The 22,646-nt window shown below is 57.9% G+C and overlaps 2 protein-coding genes across 2 annotated transcripts; one reads left to right on the top strand and one right to left on the bottom strand.

The window, feature by feature from the left end:
• Positions 1-1,720: 1,720 nt before the first annotated feature.
• TRIM10 (tripartite motif containing 10) lies at positions 1,721-12,425 on the bottom strand. Its single transcript, XM_066359950.1, has 8 exons — positions 11,878-12,425; positions 9,658-9,753; positions 8,842-9,072; positions 7,731-7,753; positions 7,321-7,436; positions 4,736-4,768; positions 1,938-3,720; positions 1,721-1,859 (listed from the first exon to the last, which is right to left on the bottom strand). Exons 1-7 carry the CDS (start codon positions 12,304-12,306, stop codon positions 3,203-3,205), a joined length of 1,446 nt encoding a protein of 481 aa, XP_066216047.1. The 5' UTR covers positions 12,307-12,425; the 3' UTR covers positions 1,721-1,859; positions 1,938-3,202.
• A 2,711-nt stretch (positions 12,426-15,136) lies between these two features.
• Positions 15,137-21,684, top strand: TRIM15 (tripartite motif containing 15). Its single transcript, XM_066360327.1, has 4 exons — positions 15,137-15,813; positions 17,212-17,307; positions 19,527-19,757; positions 21,658-21,684. The coding sequence occupies exons 1-4, from the start codon at positions 15,445-15,447 to the stop codon at positions 21,682-21,684; spliced, it is 723 nt and encodes a 240-aa protein (XP_066216424.1). The 5' UTR covers positions 15,137-15,444.
• The last annotated feature ends 962 nt before the right edge of the window (positions 21,685-22,646 follow it).

The raw sequence follows: 22,646 nt of genomic DNA, 5'->3' as shown, positions 1-22,646 counted from the left end.
TTCCCCTCCCTCAGCCAAGGCTTCATTGGAGCAAAGATGGCCCGGGTGCTGGGGATGGCTCTGTGGCCTCTGCCCCAGGCGCTAGAGTGGCTCTGGTTGCAACAGAGCGACGCGCCAGATGGGCAGAGCATCGCCCCCTGGTGGGCGTGCCGGGTGGATCCCGGTTGGGCGCATGTGGGAGTCTGTCTGACTGCCTCCCCGTTTCCAGCTTCAGAAAAATACAAAAAAAAAAAAAAAAAAAAAAGGAGTATCCTGACACCTGGGGGGGCACATGCTCACACATGGTGAGGCTGGTGTCCTGACACCTGGGGGGCACATGCTCATGCGTGGTGAGGCCCCCTCTGCACAGGCAGCTGGCCGGTCTGTTGGGAGAAACATTCCTTCTGAGTCCCTGCAGCACCTGTTCCCTGTCCACCCACCTGGCACGGACTGTTTCTCTGTGGTGGACAGACTCCAGGTGGCCTCCACGATCCTCTCCTCGGTGTTCACACCCCTGGTGTGACCTCGTCTCCCTGGGTGACAGCAGGACCTGGGTGCTGCTTCTGCTCAGTGGCATATGGAAACAGCAGGACGTCACTCTCCTGGTGGGACTGACCCAGTGGGTGGCCCTGTGGCCAGCGGGCAGTCTCTAGGAGCTGAGAGTCTTTCGCTAACAGGAGGCAGGGGCCTTCATCTCGCAGCTGCAAGAAAATGAATCCTGCTAACGACCTAAGTGAACTTGGAAGTGAATCTTCCCCCAGAGGAGCCTCCAAGATAAGAATCTTGTCAGTTTCCAGCTGACACCTTGACTGCAACCTGGTGGGACCCTCAACGGAGGATCCAAATTTATGACCTGCAGAAACTGTGAAATAATAAACGCCACATAAACTGTGGCAGAATAAATATGTTGTTTTGAAACACTCGAATTGTGGTAATTTCTTACAAAGCAATAGATAACGAATGCATTGGTGCATTAATTATGTGTGCATCATTTCCTTGGGTGTGTAAGGACAGAATTCTGTCTGTGTGTCCCCAGTGCCAAAGACTGTGCCTGGCTCAAAGTAGGTTCCCAGTGAGATTTATTAAAGTGGATGCATGAGTGAATTAATAGAAAATATAGGCCCTGGCTGGCTGGCTCAGTGGTAGAGAGCATCAACCCAGCATGTGGATATCCCGGGTTCAAGTCCCTGTCAGGGCACACAGGAGAAGTGACTTTCTGCTTCTCCCTTGCTTCTCTCTCTCCATCTCTCTCTCTTCCCTTTCTGCAGCCATGGCTCGATTGGTTTGAGCACATCGGCCCAGGACGCTGAGGATGGCTCCATGAAGCTTTTGTCTCAGGTGCTAAAAGTAGCTCGGTTGTGAGCATGGCCCCAGATGGGCAAAGCATCCACCCCAGACAGGGGTTGCTGGATGGATCCTGGCCAGGGTGCATAAGGGAGTCTGTCTCTATGTCTCCCCTCCTTTCACTTGAAAAAGAAGAAAAGAAATAAAGAACTTTCCGGATGACTCCTAAGCCTGGGCCACAGGACACTGTGCCCTCTTCCTCTGAGGTTGTTCCCTGGGTGGCTCACTCCTCCCAGGGGCTGCAGTGGGGAGATAATAGAACACTTTAGTTTATGTCTGATCAGAAAAAGAAAAAACAAACAGATAACATTGCAGAGACGGTCAGTGAAGATGTTTCAGTGGAATAAAAGATAACACCAACAATAATTATTATAGAAAATAAAACAGGTTAGGGCAATATTTTTATTGTGCAAAAGACGTAACATTGCACCTTGGAACAGCTGAAATCATTTCCCAGATTCGAGGCAGCCATGTGTTAGGGCTGGTGCCAGACGGAGCTCCCTGGAGTCACCAGCGCTCTGTCAGCCTCTTCACACCTCACCCGGCTGCAGCCTCTCCACACCTCACCCGGCTGCAGCCTCTCCCACCACCACCCGGCTGCAGCCTCTTCACACCTCACCCGGCTGCAGCCTCTCCTAGAGTTCTCCACCCACACGCACACATCTCCAAACCCTCAATTCTCTTCTCTCTTCCACTTGTCCCTCCGATGTCACTTCCTGTCCCACCCTACAGCACCCTCCATTCTTTGGGTTGAATGTCACAGGTAGCATTCACCCCTCTGCCTCCATCTGGGTTTCTTTCCCCAGCACAAGGGTCAATGAAGGTGGTCCCATTTCCTCTCCCCCCAGCTGGGCTACCTGAGACTCACTCCTTCATCTCGTTTCTCTATCTGCGGTGGTGATCCACAGATCAGGAGAAGGATTTTCCCCCAGGGGGTTGAGTGTGGTCCCTGGGTCATGGTCCATGGCCATGTCTCCCTTGTCCCCCTCCCACGGAGGTCCTGCGTCTTCATCTCAGCCAGAGGTGGCACCCCCAGCAGGAGGGAGGCGTTGAGTGATGTCAGGGGCATGACAGCAGCTCGCGAGGACAATGGGAAGGACCCAACCTCCCGTGGGCTACAGATCTTCTGCCAGTTCTACCGTCCCTTCTTCTGAAGACGCTTCCCCCTTTCCTCATTCTCCACACTCATCGCCGAGACTCAGCCTCTCCAGAAAGCCATCCCCGACCCATCCCGTCCTCCAGGATGGGTTATGCCCCCTCCTCCGAGCTTCTCTCACCCAGGGCACCCCCCACCCCAGCACCCCATTGCCTGATGCGTCATTTCCTGTTCCTGCCTGTCTCTTCCCACGAGCTCCTTCAGACCAGGGACAAGTCTTTATTTACTTAAAATTTTCATATCACCAACGGCGACCAGACTGCTTGATTCATCACGGGCGCACAATACGTGTTTCTTGAGGATAGGAGTAGCTGAACCTCACTATTTTGAGAAAAAAACAAGATGGCGAGGAATGGGAAGTCCTGCTTCCCATCACACCATCGGTTGGTCACAAGGCTGGGACTGGAATCCAGGTCTTCCGGCTACACATTCGCATTCCTCCCTCTGCGCAGCTGCTTCTGCCCTGGTGGGGATGGTGGTGAGGACAGATGGCCGTGGCCCGTCTCCAGACACCTTGGCCGCCTTATCACCGCGCATGGAGCAAAGGGCCTGACAGCAGATGGAAGGTCTCCCCACCTTGTCCTCGCCCAAGTCCTGCCTCCGGGACGTCTTCCGAAGCCGCGGTTTCTGTTTCAAGTCTTCCAGGCGACCCAGCCGGGGCGCAAGTCCCTACACTCCTCCCTTTGAGCCTTGTCCCCAGAGGAACATACAACTGTCACCCTCTCAGGAGCTCAGGGAGAAACTGGACCCCCGGCCCCAGAGCCCAAAGAAGGGGAACACCTTCTGGGCGAAGGAGGCAGTGAAGGTGTAGATGGGCTCCTGGGTGACCGCGTTGGCAAAGGTCACCCAGCCCACCTCGTAGTCCAGCGACACGCGCACCTGCCGGGGCTGCTCCTTCAGGATGACCCGCGTGGGGAAGGAGCCCAGCGCCGAGACGAAGCCCCAGGCCAGCCGCAGGGCCCACACCCCCTCCTCCGGCCGCAGCCGGAGCTCCCCCTTCCGCCTCACGTCCTCGCTGACCACGCCCACGGTGCAGCTGCCGCCCTGGGCCAGGTCCACGCTCACCACCCAGCTGTGCCTCCCCGCCGCGAAGCCCCCGTGGGCCAGGACACAGGTGGCCCGGTCGAAACGCTGGGGATTGTCCGGCGAGTTCTGCCATTTGTAGGAGAACCGAGCCCGCTGCTGGTCCTCAGACAAGAGGAGCTTGGGGTGGGAGGTCTGCGGGTCCAGCGAGACGCGGGCTGTGGGGGGACCGAAGGGACACGCCGGTCAGCAGGGGTGTTATGTCCTTCCAGTCGCCCTGGCCCCCCCCGCCTGTTAGAGCTCTCATTGCCAACAGCACGTGCGGCGCCTGCGCGGACCGGCGCCTGGGAACTGGTTAGAAATAGGCTCTCAGGCCCCGCCCCGGAACCGGAACTGGTTAGAAATAGGCTCTCAGGCCCCGCCCCGGAACTGGTTAGAAATAGGCTCTCAGGCCCCGCCCCCAGGGCACCGGAACCGGAACCGGAACCGAGCTGTATTTTCTAACAGGGCCCCCAGGCGGTCGCAGGCACGTGAAAGCTGAGGAAGTCTGTCCCAGAGGACATGTCCTGTCCTTCTGTCTGTCAGTCCTCTGGCGGCTGGTTGACTGCCGCCCACAGCGGGGGCTGCCTGCTCTGACCTCCTGCTGTGGACACGTCTGTCCCCTGTCGTCCTGTACCTGGGACTCTGGAGGACACAGATGCCCCCCTCCCGGTCCCCACCTGTGGCCACCCGGGCTCTGCCCCTCTCTGCCTCCGGAAATCTAAAGCAGCCGGGGTCCGAGAGCCGCTTTCTAACGACACAAGATTCTGCAGACTTGCTATGACTCTCGGATCTCGTACGCTGAGACACAGCGATCCATTCAGACGTGGGCGCGGGTGGGGGAGTCCCTCCCCACAGCTCTGCGGCTTCTCAGGGCCACAGATGCTGATAGAGAACAACAGCTTGTCCACCTGGGCCAAAGCACCCCTCATCCAGGAAGCCTTCCCTGATAGACCGTGTCCCATTTTGCTTGAGGCTTTTTCTGCCCCACCGTCATGTGTAGCTCGGAACGGGAGCTGATGCCAGGTAGTGGTGTGCGTGGACACCTGTCCTCTGTCCCCTGGCAGCCCTGCACAGGTGACGAGTGTGTGTATTTATGTGGGTGTGTTTGTGTGTGTGTGCATACATAGCTACTGTATTTCCTTTCCAGTTTTAGATTCCTCTCTCCCTCCCATCCAGACGCGGGCTGCTCACCTGGTTCATAGTCCAACTCAAAGCACAGTTTTTCTGTAAAGAGGGAATAAAGCAGGATGAGATTTCATTCATCTCAGAAAACCATAGGACAGTTAATGACGGAGAAACTGAGGCCCAGGGAAGGGAAGGGGCCCAGAAGAATGGGAGCTCGAGCCCTCCAGACCAGTGTCCTGAACTTGAGCTTCGTCGGTGTCCCCTAGGGGCACTCGCGGGGGGAACACCGGTTTCTGACTCAGTTGACCCAGGTCAAACTGAGAGTTTGCACATCTAACGGGTTCACAGGACTGCTGCTGCTGGTAGGAGCCCACCTGGAGACCCTCTCCCGTAGCCCTGAGCAGGCAAGGGCGCTGTCTGTCCTGCTCACTCCAGTTCTTTGCACAGAGCCAAGGACATAGTAAATGCTCAAAAAAGATCTACTCGCCTGACCAGGCGGTGGCGCAATGGATAGAGTGTCAGCTGGGATGCTGAAGACCCAGGTTCTGAACCTCAAGGTCACTGGCTTGAGATATGACCCATGGTCACTGGCTTGAGCCCAGAGGTTGCTGGCTTGAAGCCCAAGGTTGTTGGCTTGAGCAAGGGGCCACTGGCTCAGCTGGAGCACCCCCCCCCCCAGTAAAGGCACATATGAGAAAGCAAATCATAAACAACTAAAGTGCTGCAAGGAAGAATGGATGCTTCTCATCTCTCTCCCTTCCTGTCTGTCTGTCTCTCTCTCACTATTAAAAAAAAATCGATTTAATGAATGGATAAGTGTTTTTCTTGGAAATTTGGGGGATAGTCACACATCAGTCTTTTTATCAGAGTAAAATTTCTTTCACTGCCAGGGGCCCTGGACATAGTTACAGTAAGTGAACTCATGGGGAAAGTTCTTCTAGGGTGGCACCTTTGTGGGTGGGTCATTTAAAAACGGGTGACATCATTCATGATGTCATATGTGTGTGTGAGGGGGTAGGGGTTGGCACAGGGCCACATTCCTGACTTTCCTGTCAAATCCTCCACACCCTCTTCTGGGAAATGGGGCACATTCCCAGAGGGGCAGTGTGAGTCTGAGAACAGCCTAAACGAGGAAGGGAGAGAAGGAGGAGGGAGGGGAGTCCACCACCACGGGGCAAACAGAGATAGTGCTGCTGGTGAGTAATGAACAGTCTTCATTATCAAAAGCTTATCATGGCCCTGGCCAGTTGGCTCAGCAGTAGTGTCAGCCAGGCATGTGGAAGTCCCGGGTTCGATTCCTGGCCAGGGCACACAGGAGAAGCGCCCATCTGCTTCTCCACCCTTCCCCCTCTCCTTTCTCTCTGTCTCTCTCTTGCCCTCCCACAGCCGAGGCTCCATTGGAGCAAAGTTGGCCCGGGCACTGAGGATGGCTCCTTGGCCTCTGCCTCAGGTGCTAGAATGGCTCCAGTTGCAGCAGAGCAACGGCCCAGATGGGCAGAGCATCGCCCCCTGGTGGGCATGCCAGGTGGATCCTGGTCAGGCACTTGCAGGAGTCTGTCTGACTGCCTCCCCGCTTCTCCTTCAGAAAAAAAAAAAAAACCCAAAAAACTTATCACGTACTACAAATGCTTCTGTGGGTTGTTTAAATTATCGAGAATGATAGATTTTATTGTTATCTTTCTTACTGCTAATGCCAATTTAAGAAAATTTGTGTGTCCTTAACTGATTTGAGAGAGAGAGAGAGAGAGAGAGAGAGAGAAGCATCAACTGGTAGTTGCTTCACTTTAGTTGTGCACTGACTGCTTCTTGCATTGACTTGACCGGGCAGGGGAGGGGGATGGTCAAGTCAAGCCAGCAACCGTGGGATCATGCCGATGACCCTGCGCTCAAGCCGGTGACCTTGCAGTTTCTAACCAGGGACGCCCTCAGCTTTCTGGGTTGATGCTTTATCCACTGTGCCAGCACTGGCCAAGCATGAGTGTTTTTTTCAAGTCAGTTAAATTTTCCCAGAAACCTGCACTTTTATTATTCCCTTTTTTTTTTTATTATTTTTATTATTTTTGGGGGTATTTTTCTGAAGTTGGAAACTGGGAGGCAGACAGACAGACTCCCGCATGCGCCCGACCGGGATCCACCCGGCACGCCCACCAGGGGGCGATGCTCTGCCCATCTGGGGTGTTGCTCTGTTGCAACCAGAGCCACTCTAGCGCCTGAGGCAGAGGCCACAGAGCCATCCCCAGCACCCAGGCCAACTTTGCTCCAATGGAGCCTTGGTTGCGAGAGGGGAAGAGAGAGACAGAGAGGAAGGAGAGGGGGAGGGGTGGAGAAGCAGATGGGCGCTTCTCCTGTGTGCCCTGGCCAGGAATCGAACCTGGGATTCCTACATGCTGGGCAGTGCTCTACCACTGAGCCATCTGGCCAGGGCTTATTATTCCGTTTTTTTATCATCACATCACCCCAATCAGCAGATTTTATGAGATCTGCAATAAGGCAGAGAAGGCACTGGATGGGGGTGGGGGGGACACAAACCTTCCCGGTGTGAGGCAGCGTGGAGGTACAGCCATGGGGGGGGGGGTTGAGCCCAGAGCTGGGTTCCCGCCCCCTGCAGGGCTCCCGCCCCCTGCGTCCCGTGGGGTCCCGGAAGCACTCACCCAGAAACGTCTTCACCTCCCTCCGCAGCAGGAGCGCCTGCTGGGGGAAGTCCCGGATCCTCTGGCCCAGCTCAGGGGACACAGCCTCTGGTTTTCGGCACTTTCTGGTTTCACACCTGGAGACAGAATCGCGGAGCTGGGGGTTCTCCTTTGCGGGACCTCGGGACCTAGCCGAGCCACCTTCTTCTCACTGGGCGCGCAGGTGCCCACAAGACACCCCCGCTGCCCAGGCTTGGGCCGCGCTCTGCAGGCGGGCGAATCTGCCGCCGTGTGGGGAAGTGCGTCTGAGCGTGTGAACGTGTGAATCTTTGCCCTTCGTGGGAGAATGTTGTGAGTTCGTGCGGCACTAATTGGACTGTGGTGCATGGGCATGTTTTGTATATTGGGGAAAGGAGAACTGTATCACTTACCTTATCAGAGTGCTTCTGATATTCTGGGAGGGGGGGAGAGAGAGAGAGAGGGAGAGAGAGAGAGAGGGAGAGAGAGAGAGCAAGGATTCAGTTTCCACCTGCCTAAAAAAGACAAAATACCGTGTTCTCACATCCTTAGAGTCACCGCGGTTTCGGTCTTTGCAGGGCGTCCGGTGTCACGGAGCCCCCCCCCCCCTTGACCTCGCAGACCCAGTGGTCTGCCCCCTGCTGTTGGAGGCAGAGGCAAGTCCCACCCACCCAAGGTCTCCTGCTCCTCGGAGTGTGTCCCCCTACATCACGCTGCCTTCCTGATGCCTTGTTGGGACCCCGATGTCCACTTTCCCCTCCAGCGTGAGGAAGTGAACTAGACCAGGAAGAGCGTCCTGGCTGGCGGGCAGGGGCGCGGAGATGGGTCTGCCCTGGTGGCAGCAGCTGACACTTGTTTGCATAGGACCTGATGCTTTTCCACCTGCTACTTTCTTTTATTATTATTATTATTATTATCAGCATTATTATGTATTTTTCTGTAGTGAGAAGCGGGGAGGCAGAGAGACAGACTCTGCATGTGCCTGACCAGGATCCACCTGGCATGCCCACCAGGGGGCGATGCTCTGTCCATCTGGGGCCTTTTCTCCGTTACTCAGCAACAGAGCTCTTTTTAGCACCTAAGGTGGAGGCCATGGAGTCGTCCTCAGCACCCGGGCCAACTTTGCTCCTATGGAGCCTTGGCTGTGGGAGGGGAAGAAAGAGACAGAGAGAAAGGAGAGGGGGAAGGGTGGAGAAGCAGATGGGCACTTCTCCTGTGTGCCCTGGCCAGGAATTGAACCCAGGACTTCCACACACCAGGCCGACGCTCTACCACTGAGCCAACCGGCCAGGACTCCCTCTGCTACTTTCACTTGTACTTTCTGTGGGGTGTTCGCACAACAAACCCCTGAGAGGTGGGTAAGGAAAGTGTCTTCCCTGTTTGGTGGACGGGCAGCAGGGCTGAGGACTCCTGGTCCTGCGACCCGCCTTCCCCGGGGATGCAGACGTGTAGGAGTGAAGGAGACGTGGTTCAGGCAGAGGGAAGACGCCGGAGACGCCAGGACGCCCAGCGGGCAGGTCTCACCGTCAGGAGCTCCCGGGCGGGCTTGTCCTTCTTCTCCTCCAGCTCTGCGATCAGGGCGCTGAACCGGCCCAGCTCCCCGCGGACCAGGACCTCGAACTCGTCCCTCTGCTGCAGGATGTCCCCGTCCAGCCTCTGCAGCTGGGCCAGGAGGACGCTGCACTGCTCCTCCAGGAACTGGCCCAGGTAGGCAAACTCGGAGATGACCCGCTGCCTCTTGGTGGCCACCTGGGTCTGCAGGGACCAGAGGGAAGGCGGCGGGAAGCTCCTCCTCCTCCTCCTCCTCCTCCTCCTCCTGTTCCTCTTCCTCTCCTTCGTTCTCTCCTTCTTTTTCTTTACTCCACTCCCATCTCCCTCCGGGCCACATCCACACCCTCCAAGGCCCGGTGGTGAAACCAGAGCCCCCGCATCCCCCACTCAAGCCAGGTCCCCGGAGGGGCTTGGAAAGGCAGCAGCTCCCTGTCCACCTGCCCTCAGCGGCGACCTCGGGCAGCTGACCGTCCAGTGCCTCAGAGGAGGCAGAGGCGAGGCTCTGGGGACCCCCGACCCCCTCCCTGCCTTTTGCAAAGGTGTGCAGAGCACGTGCGCGGCACTGAGTTGCGTTACAAGCGCCATCTCATTTCAGTCCTTACAGAAACGCCACGAGGCAGTGAAAAAGATTTAAATCTCTACTTTGCAGAAAAAAGTAAACGGGAAGAGAGAGTTGCTAGTTAGTGATGGGGTCGGGTTCAAACTAAGAATAAGGTTGAAGACTAGTGTCTCAGGGAGGTGGTGGCCTCTGAGGACGGGGGGGGGGGGCGGGCAGGGGTGATGTCCTACCAGGAGGACTTGTATCCTTTGATCTTCTCTTGACTGGACCTCTAGAATCTCCTCTCTCTCTTTTCTTAGACACTCAAGACACTTCTGAATCTGTTCCTAGAGAGAAGGAGCATGAAATATTCAAGACGGAAACAATGGTTTGCAAAGGGCTGTCACCTCATCCGACTCTCTGCCTCCCGGAAGGGATGGACCCAGGGGCAGGAGTCAGTCCCTGGGGTGACAGAGCCTGGGACGTCCTTGTCCTTCACAGGTCACGCTCTTTGGGTGCTTTTTCTCTGGCTTTGACCTCCAAGAGCTCTGATTGGGGCTGTGTCTCCCCCTCCCCCGTTTTTTTGGTGGGTTTTTTTTTTTTGACAGAGACAGGGCAAGAGTCAGAGAGAGGGACAGACAGGAAGGAAGAGAGATGAGAAGCATCAATTCTTCATTGTAGCACCTTAGTTGTTTATTGATTGCTTCCTCACGTGTGCCTTGACTGGGGGGGAGGGGGTACAGCAGAGCAAGTGACCCCTTGCTCAAGCCAGTGACCTTTGGGCTCAAGCCGGTGACCTCGGGGTTTCGAACCTGGGTCCTCCACGTGCCAGTCCGATGCCCTACCCACTGCGCCACCGCCTGGTCTGGCGGGGCTCTGCCCCTTGACCCTGTGGCTGCACAGGCTGTGGCTGGCTTCTCCTTCAGGTGGGACGCCCTGGCTCCCTTCGCCTCTGGGAAGTGGAACCTGGCACCTGTCCTCAGCCGGATACGCCCATCTTTGAAATGATGTCCCCCGAGGGGAACACACCCAGAGAACCCTCTCTTGTTAAAAAGTGGTAGGATTTTCTGTGCACAATTCGAAGAGGAGAAGAAACTTGAATCATGCAAAAATCATCAGTCCGCTGTTTTAAAACTGTTTGCTCAAGAATAGCGTTAGGAGCAGCTATACACACGTTAAGTGTTCATACAGGTCAATTCAGAAGCATCTAGAACTCTCATCACCAAACACGAATTAACTGACACATGCACCCACTTCTCCTAAAAACACAATACCCAAACGATGAAAACCAGCCCACGCTCCCTTAAGGACAGATAAAATCACGCACCCCTTGTATTGACTTAACCCACACGTGTGTTTCTATAGAAACACCAGTTCATTCACAACCACACGAGCACCCAGTTACGTTTACACACTCAAACAGTGACCTCGCCAAAGCGCCGTGCACACACTGGTAAACACGCCGACATGGGTGCCCCTCACACCGTCTGGGCCGATTCCCTCGAACACCAACACACTTCACACACACACACACACACTCACACACACACACAGTGAGACCTCGCCCAAGCGCCACGCACACACTGGTAAACACGCCGACATGGGTGCCCCTCACACCGTCTGGGCCGATTCCCTCGAACACCAACACACTTCACACACACACACACACACACACACACACAGTGAGACCTCGCCCAAGCACCGTGCACACGCTGGTAAACACGCCGTCATGGGTCCCCCTCACACCGTCTGGGCCGATTCCCTCGAACACCAACACACTTCACACACACACACACACACACTCACACACACACACAGTGAGACCTCGCCCAAGCGCCGTGCACACGCTGGTAAACACGCCGTCATGGGTCCCCCTCACACCGTCTGGGCCGATTCCCTCGAACACCAACACACTTCACACACACACACACACACTCACACACACACTCACTCACACACACACACACACACAGTGAGACCTCGCCCAAGCGCCGTGCACACGCTGGTAAACACGCCGACATGGGTCCCCCTCAAACCATCTGGGCCGATTCCCTCGAACACCAACGCACTTCACACACACACACACACACACACACTCACACACAGTGAGACCTCACCCAAGTGCCGTGCACACGCTGGTAAACACGCCGTCATGGGTCCCCCTCACACCATCTGGGCCAATTCCCTCGAACACCAACACACTTCACACACACACACAATCACGGACTCACATTTTGGTCACATATTCATTCAACAGGTGTGGACCGAGCGCCCCTCCTGCGCCGGCGGCCAGTGAACCACGCAGACACAAACGCATCATCTTCTAGGCCTGGCCCTGTGGCCCTGGTGACGGCAGAAGTCAGAAGATAGAATTTGGTTCCATGGTGGCCCAAATGATGCACAGCGTTTGGACCCGATGCTCTCGGTCGCGACGCCCCCCGCCCCGCCCGCCCCGCCGCGCGGCCTCCTACCCTGTAGGGCCCCGCCGCGTCCTGCAGGAAGCGCACCGTGTGGGCGCGGTGCTCCGCGGCCTCCTCCCGGCACACCACGCACAGCTGCCTCTCGTCGTCCTCGCAGAAGAAGTAGAGCTTCTCCCCGTGCTCCGGACAGGCGTCCTCCTCCGAGCCCGGCCCCGCGGCCAGCTTCAGCCGCTCGATGCTCTCCACCACGCTGGCCAGCTGCCAGTTGGGCCGGGAGCTCCCGGGGCGGAAAGGCTCCTTGCAGAGCGGGCAGGTGAGCGGCTCCTCGGGGTCCGGGCTCGGGATCTCGCAGTAACGAGCCAGGCAGCCGCGGCAGAAGTTGTGGCCGCAGTCGATGGTGACCGGCTCCCGCAGGGCGCCCTGGCAGATGGGGCAGTTCACCTCGTCCTGCAGGCTGGACACCGAAGGGGCCGAGGCCATGGTGCGGCCGCCCCGGGGGGCCTCTGGAGGTCACCCTTTGCTGCTTGGCTGGGAGGGCAGTGAGGACCCACACTCACGCGCAAACCTGTGCACGCAGCCGGCACGTGTTAAACACCCACCGGCACACAAGGGCAAGGTGCCCACCCACGTGCGTCTGGGATGGCCAGGGCGCTGACGTTCTCCACACACAGGAACATACACACAGCTTCCACCCGCGGACTGGGGGAAACAGCAGCGGTGGGGGAGGGAGAGAGGGGGTCACGGCCTTCTAGAGACGACCTCTGTTCTCTATGGAGGGGCGCCCATGACCCGGACGCGCGGCGCCTTCCGTCCACGCGGAGGCTTTCCCAGCAGAGAGCAAGCGGTGGGACCTCACCCGTCCACGGTGGAAAGGGATCGTTCTTCTCGTGGGGGCAGGAGGGAGAGCCCGTGCAGCCGCCCAGCCCCCCTGCCTGCGGCCAGCTGTCTCCACGGAGATGGGCGGTATCAGCCTGCCCAGGGGGGTGTGGGGACGGAGATAAGGGGGCTGCGCCTGAGAACGCGCACAGGCTCCTTGGCCAGGGACGCCCGGCGGGCCTGCCCCGGCTTCCAGACAGCCGTCCGCGTGGGGGAGGAGAAACAAGACAGGAACAGGCAGCCTTTATCAGGACGACTGCCCCCGCCCCTCGCCCTGAAACAGAGCGTCTCACTTTCAGCTCCTGTCTGCTCTGCCGCGTCCCTGCTATTAGGGTATTAGCTGGGCTCAACCAGTTTATTTATTGTTTTGCCCAAGATACACAAATAGAAAAGTGGGTGGCCAGGCCCTGGCTGGGTAGTTCAGTGGTTAAAGCCACCCAAGGTTGAGGGTTCAATCCCCGGTCAGGGCACGTACAAGGATCGACCAATGAATGCATAAATAAGTGGAACAATAAATTGATGTTTCTCTCTCTCTCTTTCCCTTCTCCTTCCTCTCTAAAATTAATCAATTAAAAAACTTTTTTAAAAAGTGGGTAGCCATACTTTGGATTCAGGCCTGTGTGTCATAGAGTCGTGCTGTCCAATTAAAATACAATGTGAGCCACGTATGCAATCTAAACCTTTCTCAGAGCCATAATATAAAACATAAAAAGTGAAAACAATTTTTAATGTTTTACTTATCCTCCAGTGTTATCATTTTTTTTTTTTGTATTTTTCTGAAGTTGGAAACGGGGAGGCAGTCAGACAGACTCCCGCATGTGCCCGACCGGGATCCACCCGGCACGCCCACCAGGGGGCGATGCTCCACCCATCTGGGGTGTCACTCTGTCACAACCAGAACCTGAGGCCACAGAGCCATCCTCAGCGCCCAGGCCATCTTTGCTCCAATGGAGCCTTGGCTGTGGGAGGAGAAGAGAGAGACAGAGAGGAAGGAGAGGGGGAGGGGTGGAGAAGCAGATGGGCGCTTCTCCTGTGTGCCCTGGCCGGGAATCGAACCCGGGACTCCTGCATGCCAGGCCGACGCTCTATCACTGAGCCAACCGGCCAGGGCCATCACTTTAGTAATCAGTATAAAAATTAGTAATCAGCCTGACAGGGTGGTGGCACAGTGGATAGAGTGTCCGCCTGGGATGCTGAGGACCCAGGTTTGAAACTCTGAGGTCTCCAAATTGACCATGGGATTGTAGACATGATCCTGTTGTCGCTGGCTTGAGCAAGGGGTCACTGGCTCAGCTGGAGCTCCCCCCCCCCCCCGTCAAGGCACATATGAGAAAGCAATCAATGAACAACTAAGGTGCTGCAGCTATGAGTTGATGCTTCTCACCACTCTCCCTTCCTGTCTGTCCCTGTCTCTCTCTCTCTTAATAAAAATATACTAGTAATGAACTATTTCATCCGTTGGTGCTGTCTTTGAAATCTGGGGCGTATGTTCACGGACAGCACCACTCACTCGGAATGGCCACGTGTCACTGTCAGCAGCCAGCTGTGCCGGGGACAGGACAGGGTGGGACAGACAGCACAGCCCCCGGGCTGTGCTCCAGGAAGGCAGGCAGGCAGGCTGGGAGGAGGGCGAGGCACAGGGCAGCCGACCCGCGAGGGAGTGGCGCAGGGTGGGGCCGGTCCGTGGGAGAACAGAGAAGCTGTCCCTGGGTTTGCTGACAGCTGCAGGGGCGCGGATGAAGATCGATCCGCGGAGGTGCGGGGAGTGGGAGTCGCGGAGGAGCGCTCGCGCGCTCGGGTTCCCACTTCCACGGCAGGGGGCGGGGTGGGGGCCGGGAGTGGAGGGGGGAGAAGGCGCCTCTCCCCCCCCCACACCTCCTTCTCTGCAAAATGGAGGCAACCTCACCTTCCCCCCAGGGGCTGTCATCAGAGGGGATAAAGTAATATGAAACTGCGTGTTGCTTACAGATAAACGTGGTCACTCCGGTTTATCTCATGAACGACCTAAGTGAGTTTTCTAGATCTGACCCACCCGAGTCGTCTGTGTTACACGGTCTCTTTCTTATCCTCTCCCACCTGTGGTCAAAAACTGAAACTGCAGGACCACGTTCCCGGGACTCCCGGGGTGGGGGGGGGCGCTGGTGCTGGGGGCGGGGCGGGCGAGGACTTTCGGGGAGACCAGTCCGGCCAGGGAAAGGGGGGGGCAGGGGCGAGAACCGGGTGCCTGAGCAGGGCGAGGCCTGCAGCCCGTCACCTCCAGCTGGACTTTGCACGCTGTGGGCAAGCCCGAGTTTATGGCTCCCAGCTGGGCCACCAGGCAGGACGCAGCGTCTCCTCCCCAAGTCTCCACACCCCACCGTGGCCAAGGGAGGGGTTCCGGGAAACCCACCCATCTCCCGGTGACCTCACGACGCACCGCGCTCCCCACTTCCAGGGACCGGAAAGGCCGGGGGGCGTGGAGAACAGGCCGGCCAGGCCACACCGCGGGGCAATGCTGCGTGATCCAAGTGTCTCCTTGGAGTTTGAACCCCAACTTGGCTGAGGGGTGGTGGCCCGGCTCTGGGAAGCCCAGGAGGCGGGGCCTGGTGGCTTCCCTGCCCAGACGACATCCTGCCTTCCTGTCCCCTGGCCTCCTGTTCCTCTCTGTCTGTGACTCATGGAAAAGAGACCCTGTGTCAGGGAAAGGGCGTGCATGCGGCCCGAGGCAGAGCCCTGAGTGGATGGTCCCCGGAAGGCACAGTGATGTTCTCCACCTCCTCCCAGGAGGAGGCCACCTGTCCCCTCTGCCGGGAGCCCCTGGAGGATGCAGTGACCGGCTCCTGTGGACACACCTTCTGCCCGTGGTGCTGCCCCCCGGCCTCCCACATGGGGGCCCAGCCCTCCAGCAGGGTCCTGCTCTGTCCCTTCTGTAAGGAGGCAGAGCAGACAGAGACCCTCACGGTCCCGGTGCCCCTGGGGCCCCTGGGGGAGACGTGCTGCGGCGAGCACGGTGAGAAGATCTATTTCTTCTGCGAGAACGACGCCGAGTTCCTCTGCGTGTTGTGCCGAGAAGGCCCCTCCCACCAGGACCACACGGTGGGCTTCCTGGAAGAGGCCATCCGGCCCTACCGGGTGAGGAGTGTGGCTGCACGCGGACCCGTGGGGACAGGGCACGGACCCGTGGGGACAGGGCGGTGTAGTGTCCTGGAGGAGGGGATGGGGATCTGGATGAAGGGTCGTGGCCACCTGTCAGGGGACCCAAGGCTGGTGGGACGCTGGAGCACTCCCAGCCTGGGGCACGTGGTTCCGCTGGGTGTGTGGTCATTCACAGTGGCGGGGGCTTCAGCGCCAGCCCTCAGGGGACCCCACAGCATGGAAGGAAGGAGAGTCTCCGTGCACGGCGGCGGGATCTCCCGCGGGCTACCGCCCAGGATCCAGACTAACTATGGCTCTGACCACGGGGTGCTCGGAGCAAAGAGAGGGGCAGGGAGGACACCCTGCAGACACCGCCCCTCTTATTGAGAAAGGTGGTGTGGCAGTAGCCATCTGGTCTTAGGGGCATGACCCGTTCCGGTCATCTGTCACAGGAATGGAAGTGTTTCTCGGGCTCTTCAATTGTTCATTGATTGCTTTCTCATACGTGCCTTGACGGGGGGGAGGGGGTGATAGGGGAACTCCAATCAAGCCAGTTACCCCTTGCTCAAGATGGCAACCTCAGCCTGACCAGGCGGTGGCGCAGTGGATAAAGTGTCGGACTGGGATGCAGAGGACCCAGGTTCGAGACCCCGAGGTCGCCAGCTTGAGCGCAGGCTCATCTGGTTTGAGCAGAAGCTCACCAGCTTGAACCCAAGGTCACTGGCTCAAGCAGGGGGTCACTCAGTCTGCTGAAGGCCCACGGTCAAGGCACATACGAGAGAGCAATCAATGAACAACTAAGGTGTTGCAACAGGCAATGAAAAACTAATGATTGATGCGTCTCATCTCTCTCTGTTTCTGTCTGTGTGTCCCTGTCTATCCCTCTCTCTGACTCACTCTCTGTCTCTGTAAAAAAAAAAAAAAAAAGATGGCGACCTCAGGGTCTTGAACCTGGTCCTCAGCATCCCAGGCCGACGCTCTATCCACTGCACCACCGCCTGGTCAGGCAGCCAGTCTACCAATTTTAAGTTCAGAGGCATTAAGTCCTCTCCTCCCCTTCTCTTATCCAACCGGAAGCGTATCTTTCGAGGCCCCCGGTGAGTGAGTTTCGCTCTCTGAACACCTTCTCTCCTCCCCAGAGGCAGAACTGTCCCTTCCTCTGTGTTCCCATCTACTGTGTGTGTGCCCCCTCGATCACTGCCCTCGTCTGTATCTATTGTGACCAGTGGTGACCAGCCTCTGCCCTGGACGGCCATCTCTTTAGGGACCAGGACGGCGTCTTTCCCACCTTTGGATTCTTCGCACTCACCGGTGTGCCAGGAACAGGGTGGACATGATATCTGTGAGTTCCATGAGGAATGAGGCCCCCTCTTTCTTCCCAACACCCCCCCCCAGGACCGTCTCCGGAGGCAGCTGGCGGCTCTGAATGCGGAGAGAGCTGGGACAGAGGACGTCAAGGGTCAGGAAGACCGGAAGCTCCAGGCGCTGCTGGTAAAGGCCACGTGATCGGCGTTCTCTCTCTGGGCGTTTTCTTAGCAGACTCTCTGGGGAAGCTTGCTCTCTGTCTCCTGGCTGAAAAGAACGGAAAACTCTTCCCGTTCACCTCCCGTCCTGTCTCCGCACAAGGGCATCTGGGGTCCGTCTGGGGGTCAAGAGTGTGGGATCCCAGAGAACAGCAGAGGCAGGAGTGGCTTGGCTTTTTTGTTTGTTTGTTTGTTTTTGTTTTTTGTATGTTTCTGAAGTGAGAAGCGGGGAGGCAGTCAGACAGACGCCGGCATGCGCCCGACCGGGATTTACCCGACATGCCCACCAGGGGGCGATGCTCTGCCCATCTGGGCCCTTCTAGCGCCTGGGGCAGAGGCCAAGGAGCCATCCCCAGCACCCGGACCATCTTTGCTCCAATGGAGCCTTGGCTGCGGGAGGGGAAGAGAGAGACAGAGAGGAAGGGGGGGGGGTGGAGAAGCAGATGGGCGCTTCTCCTCTGTGCCCTGGCCGGGAATTGAACCCAGGACTCCTGCACGCCAGGCCAATGCTCTACCACTGAGCCAACCAGCCAGGGCCGGGAGTGGTTTTGACATCTAGTCCAAGACGTGTCTTATCAGTCATATTTTCATGAGCAGAACACTGAACCTTGGGAAAAGTGATTCTCCCAAGCCACATGGCAAAGCCCAGGTTTAGGATAAAATGGCTACAACCCAGGTCTCTTGACCCCTACTCTGTTTCTCTTCCCATTGCAATCTGTCTGTCTGTAAGCATTGCCTTCCAGTGGGATGTTTGGGGCCAGAAGGTGTGTGTTCGTGTCCACATTCTAGTCCTGACCACAAGGCTGGCCAAGGACGGTGGGCAGTGGTGGGGCTATCTCTGATCTTCCCTGCACCTTTCCGTGGGCCACAGAGTTATCGGGAGGAAAGCTGCTGTGTGAGAAGCCTGGGATCTTGACCGAAGACCCAAGGGTTTGGGACAGAGAGGTCTTTCCAGAACCCCTTAACTCCCACCATCAAAGGATTCCCTATACAGGGTGACCTCAGTGGCTGAGACCAATGCCACCACCCACTCCTCTGATAAGTTCTGTTGACTCTAATTACAACTTCCTCTTTTCGAGAGCTTCAGTTGCTCTCTAAAAAAAAAAAAGAGAACAAGACTATAGGCCTCTCCACCTGCCTCCAGGGGAGTGCGTGCCTGGGTTAGACGGTATCATAGACGAGCAAAGGGTATTCGAAACACTCAGCATGGCTTTGAGAGCATACTGTGGCACCATGACTAGAATATCCGGGTAAAACAAGAGTACAGCCCTTGTTACTGGTAAATTTACCCTGACACCTACTTACTTCTACCATCGTGGTTATTGGGCATTATTGGGAGAGTGAGTCTTGGGACCAGTTACTCTCTAGCCCTCTTTTGTGTGTGTGTGTATGTGTGTGTGTGTGAGAGAGAGAGAGAGTGTGTGTGTATGACAGAGACAGAGACGGGAAGATAGAGTCAGACAGACAGGAAGGGAGGGAGATGAGAAGCATCAATTCTTTGTTGCGACACCTTAGTTGTTCATTGATTGCTTTCTCATATGCGCCTTGACCACGGGCCTTTAGCAGAGCGAGTCACCCCTTGCTCGAGCCAGCGACCTTGGGTCCAAGCTGGTGAGCTTTGCTCAAACCAGATGAGCCCGCGCTCAAGCTGGCAACCTTGGGGTCTTGAACCTGGGTCCTTCGCGTCCTGAACCTGGGTCCTTCGCATCCCAGTCCTACGCTCTATCCACTTTGCCACCGCCTGGTCAGGTCTCTAGCCTTCTTAATCCAGAGCGAGCACGTAGACCAGGGGTCCCCAAACTACGGCCTGCGGGCCACATGCGGCCCCCTGAGGCCATTTATCCGGCCTCCACCGCACTTCCGGAAGGGGCACCTCTTTCATTGGTGGTCAGTGAGAGGAGCATAGTTCCCATTGAAATACTGGTCAGTTGGTTGATTTAAATTTACTTGTTCTTTATTTTAAATATTGTATTTGTTCCTGTTTTGTTTTTTTTACTTTAAAATAAGATCTGTGCAGTGTGCATAGGGATTTGTTCATAGTTTTTTTTATAGTCTGGCCCTCCAATGGTCTGAGGGACAGTGAACTGGCCCCCTGTGTAAAAAGTTTGGGGACCCCTGACGTAGACGATGGTCCTGGCCCCGCTCCATGAGCCTCTTTCTCACCAGGCGTGTCCCCGCCCCCGGCAGGCACAGATGGAGAGCAAGAAGCAGCAGGTGGAAGGCGCCTTCGCCAGGCTGCAGCGGGAGCTGGGGGAGCAGCAGCGCCTCCTGCTGGCCAGGCTGAGCGAGCTGAAGCAGCAGATCCGGAAGGAGAGGGACGACTACCTCTCCAAGGTCACGGAGCAGGTCACCCGGCTGGGGGCCCAGGTCCAGGAGCTGGAGGAGAAATGTCAGCGGCCGACAAGCGAGCTCCTACAAGTGAGAGACTCCCCGCCACGCCGTGGCACGCGAGAGGGACCCGCAGGACGGGGCCGCTGGGCTGCGGGCTGCACGGTGCTAGGACAGAGGCAGGACAGGGAGGAAGCTGAGGTGATGTCCAATGGGAGGGACGGAGGGACGGTCACTGAGTTCTCTTCTGCCAGAGAGGTCACCAGGATGCAGACCCCCCCCCCCAAAAGGCCGGACACCTTGTCCGTGCACCGTGCTCATGTCCAAGGGCGTCATGTCGTGAGGAGTCACAAGGTCTTGGGTTTGTGTCCGGCTCCTTCAGCTTAGTAAGCCTTGTAACCTCTGTCCACGTGAAGGTGATAATAACAGCACCTTCCTTCACCCGGAGGCTGCAGAGATAAGACCTGATCCGTGCAGAACGTTCGGCCGGGCCTCAGGCCCCCAGAGAGAGCTCACTCAGTCCCCGGACGGTCAGCCGGGCCTCAGGCTCCCAGAGAGAGCTCACTCAGTCCCCGGACGGTCGGCCGGGTCTCAGGCCCCCAGAGAGAGCTCACTCAGTCCCCGGACGGTCAGCCAGGCCTCAGGCTCCCAGAGAGAGAGAGCTCACTCAGTCCCCGGAGGGTCGGCCGGGCCTCAGGCCCCCAGAGAGAGCTCACTCAGTCCCCGGACGGTCAGCCGGGTCTCAGGCCCCCAGAGAGAGAGAGCTCACTCAGTCCCCGGACGGTCGGCCGGGCCTCAGGCCCCCAGAGAGAGCTCACTCAGTCCCCGGACGGTCAGCCGGGCCTCAGGCCCCCAGAGAGAGCTCACTCAGTCCCCGGACGGTCAGCCGGGCCTCAGGCCCCCAGAGAGAGCTCACTCAGTCCCCGGACGGTCGGCCGGGCCTCAGGCCCCCAGAGAGAGCTCACTCAGTCCCCGGACGGTCAGCCAGGCCTCAGGCCCCCAGAGAGAGAGAGCTCACTCAGTCCCCGGACGGTCAGCCGGGCCTCAGGCTCCCAGAGAGAGCTCACTCAGTCCCCGGACGGTCGGCCGGGCCTCAGGCTCCCAGAGAGAGCTCACTCAGTCCCCGGACGGTCGGCCGGGCCTCAGGCCCCCAGAGAGAGCTCACTCAGTCCCCGGACGGTCGGCCGGGCCTCAGGCCCCCAGAGAGAGAGAGCTCACTCAGTCCCCGGACGGTCGGCCGGGCCTCAGGCCCCCAGAGAGAGCTCACTCAGTCCCCGGACGGTCAGCCGGGCCTCAGGCCCCCAGAGAGAGCTCACTCAGTCCCCGGACGGTCGGCCGGGCCTCAGGCCCCCAGAGAGAGCTCACTCAGTCCCCGGACGGTCAGCCGGGCCTCAGGCCCCCAGAGAGAGCTCACTCAGTCCCCGGACGGTCAGCCGGGCCTCAGGCCCCCAGAGAGAGCTCACTCAGTCCCCGGTCAGCCGGGCCTCAGGCCCCCAGAGAGAGCTCACTCAGTCCCCGGACGGTCAGCCGGGCCTCAGGCTCCCAGAGAGAGCTCACTCAGTCCCCGGTCAGCCGGGCCTCAGGCTCCCAGAGAGAGCTCACTCAGTCCCCGGAGGGTCGGCCGGGCCTCAGGCTCCCAGAGAGAGAGAGCTCACTCAGTCCCCGGGGCCTGCTGCGATGACTGTTAGCCTGCTTCTCATGGGGTCTGGCTGAAAACACGCAAGGCTGGGTCTGTGCTCTCCACCCGGCCTTGGCCTTAGTTGGGGGGTGGGGGTGGGGGCAGGACACCCTCCCCCCACCCCGGGACCAGGCTGAGACCGAGAGAGATCAGTTCAGTTCATAGGGAGGCGGGGCACGAACAGGTGAGGAAACTCTCTGGAGGAGGAGAGTGTCGAGCCAACAGGCTCAGGAAGAAAACACGATGACAGTGACGGGATCTCTGAGGGGATGGACCTGCGAGAACCAAGGGCGTGTTCTTTCTCTCTCGCAGGACGCCAGCATCGGCCGGAACAGGTAGGCCCCCCTCCCTGCCTCCCCCACTTTGGACTGAACTTGGAGACCCGAGGGGAGGGGCACACAGCCCTCAGTGCTGGTCCCCGTCAATCACACATAAAACAGCCCGACTCCAGTGGTAGAGCGTCCGCCTGGCGTGTGGAGGTCCTGGGTTCGATTCCCGGCCAGGGCACACAGGAGAAGCGCCCATCTGCTTCTCCACCCCTCCCTCTCCTTCCTCTCTGTCTCTCTCTTCCCCTCCTGCAGCCAAGGCTCCATTGGAGCAAAGATGGCCTGGGGGTGCTGAGGATGGCTCCTTGGCCTCTGCCCCAGGCGCTAGAGTGGCTCTGGTCGCGACAGAGCGACACCCAGATGGGCAGAGCGTAGCCCCTGGTGGGCGTGCCGGGTGGATCCCGGTCGGGCGCATGCGGGAGTCTGTCTGTCTCTCCCCGTTTCCAGCTTCAGGAAAAAAAAAAAAAAAAAAACAAAAAACAGCCCGACTCAAAGGTGTGTGTTCTCCAGTGTCAGTTTTAATCCGCTTGGGATCAGGGGCACATTTCCTCCCCGCCCCCAGAAGTGAAGTTATAAATAATGATCACACTGTAAGGCTGATCTGAGGGCTTCTGTGTAATCCCTGAAATTACTAGTACTCGAGTCAGTATTTAACACTATTTAAAATATAATCCTGCCTGACCAGGGTGGCACCGTGGACTGAGCGTGGGCCCAGGACACTGAGGGACCCAGCGTGAAACCCTGAGGTTGCTGGCTTGAGAGCGAGTCACCAGCTTCAGCATGGGGTCACAGACATGATCCCAGGGTCCCTGGCTTGAGCCCAAGGTCACTGGCTTGAGCAAGGGGCCACTGGCTCAGCTGGAGCCCCCCAGGTCAAGGCACGTATGAGAAAGCAGTCAATGAACAACTAAGGTGCTGCAACTATGAGTTGATGGTTCTCATCTCTCTCCTCCCCCACCTTCTTGTCTCTTTCTC

Source organism: Saccopteryx leptura, chromosome 1, assembly GCF_036850995.1.
Source record: "Saccopteryx leptura isolate mSacLep1 chromosome 1, mSacLep1_pri_phased_curated, whole genome shotgun sequence".
Classification (NCBI taxonomy): domain Eukaryota; kingdom Metazoa; phylum Chordata; class Mammalia; order Chiroptera; family Emballonuridae; genus Saccopteryx; species Saccopteryx leptura.
The sequence above is the reverse complement of the archived record's forward strand: the minus strand, read 5'-3'. Positions and strand labels throughout refer to the sequence as shown.

Bases quoted from the DNA above. Each gene is read 5' to 3' on its own strand.
- TRIM10 (XM_066359950.1), bottom strand. From the start codon at position 12,306: ATGGCCTCGGCCCCTTCGGTGTCCAGCCTGCAGGACGAGGTGAACTGC. The intron at 9,073-9,657 runs GTAGGACATCAC...TGGTCCCTGCAG, and splicing joins AAAGGATACAAGTCCTCCTG to ACCCAGGTGGCCACCAAGAG. The intron at 7,754-8,841 runs GTGAGACCTGCC...CCCCCCTCCCAG, and splicing joins CCGCCCGGGAGCTCCTGACG to AATATCAGAAGCACTCTGAT.
- TRIM15 (XM_066360327.1), top strand. From the start codon at position 15,445: ATGTTCTCCACCTCCTCCCAGGAGGAGGCCACCTGTCCCCTCTGCCGG. The intron at 17,308-19,526 runs GTAAAGGCCACG...CGCCCCCGGCAG, and splicing joins GGAAGCTCCAGGCGCTGCTG to GCACAGATGGAGAGCAAGAA. The intron at 19,758-21,657 runs GTGAGAGACTCC...TCTCTCTCGCAG, and splicing joins CGACAAGCGAGCTCCTACAA to GACGCCAGCATCGGCCGGAA.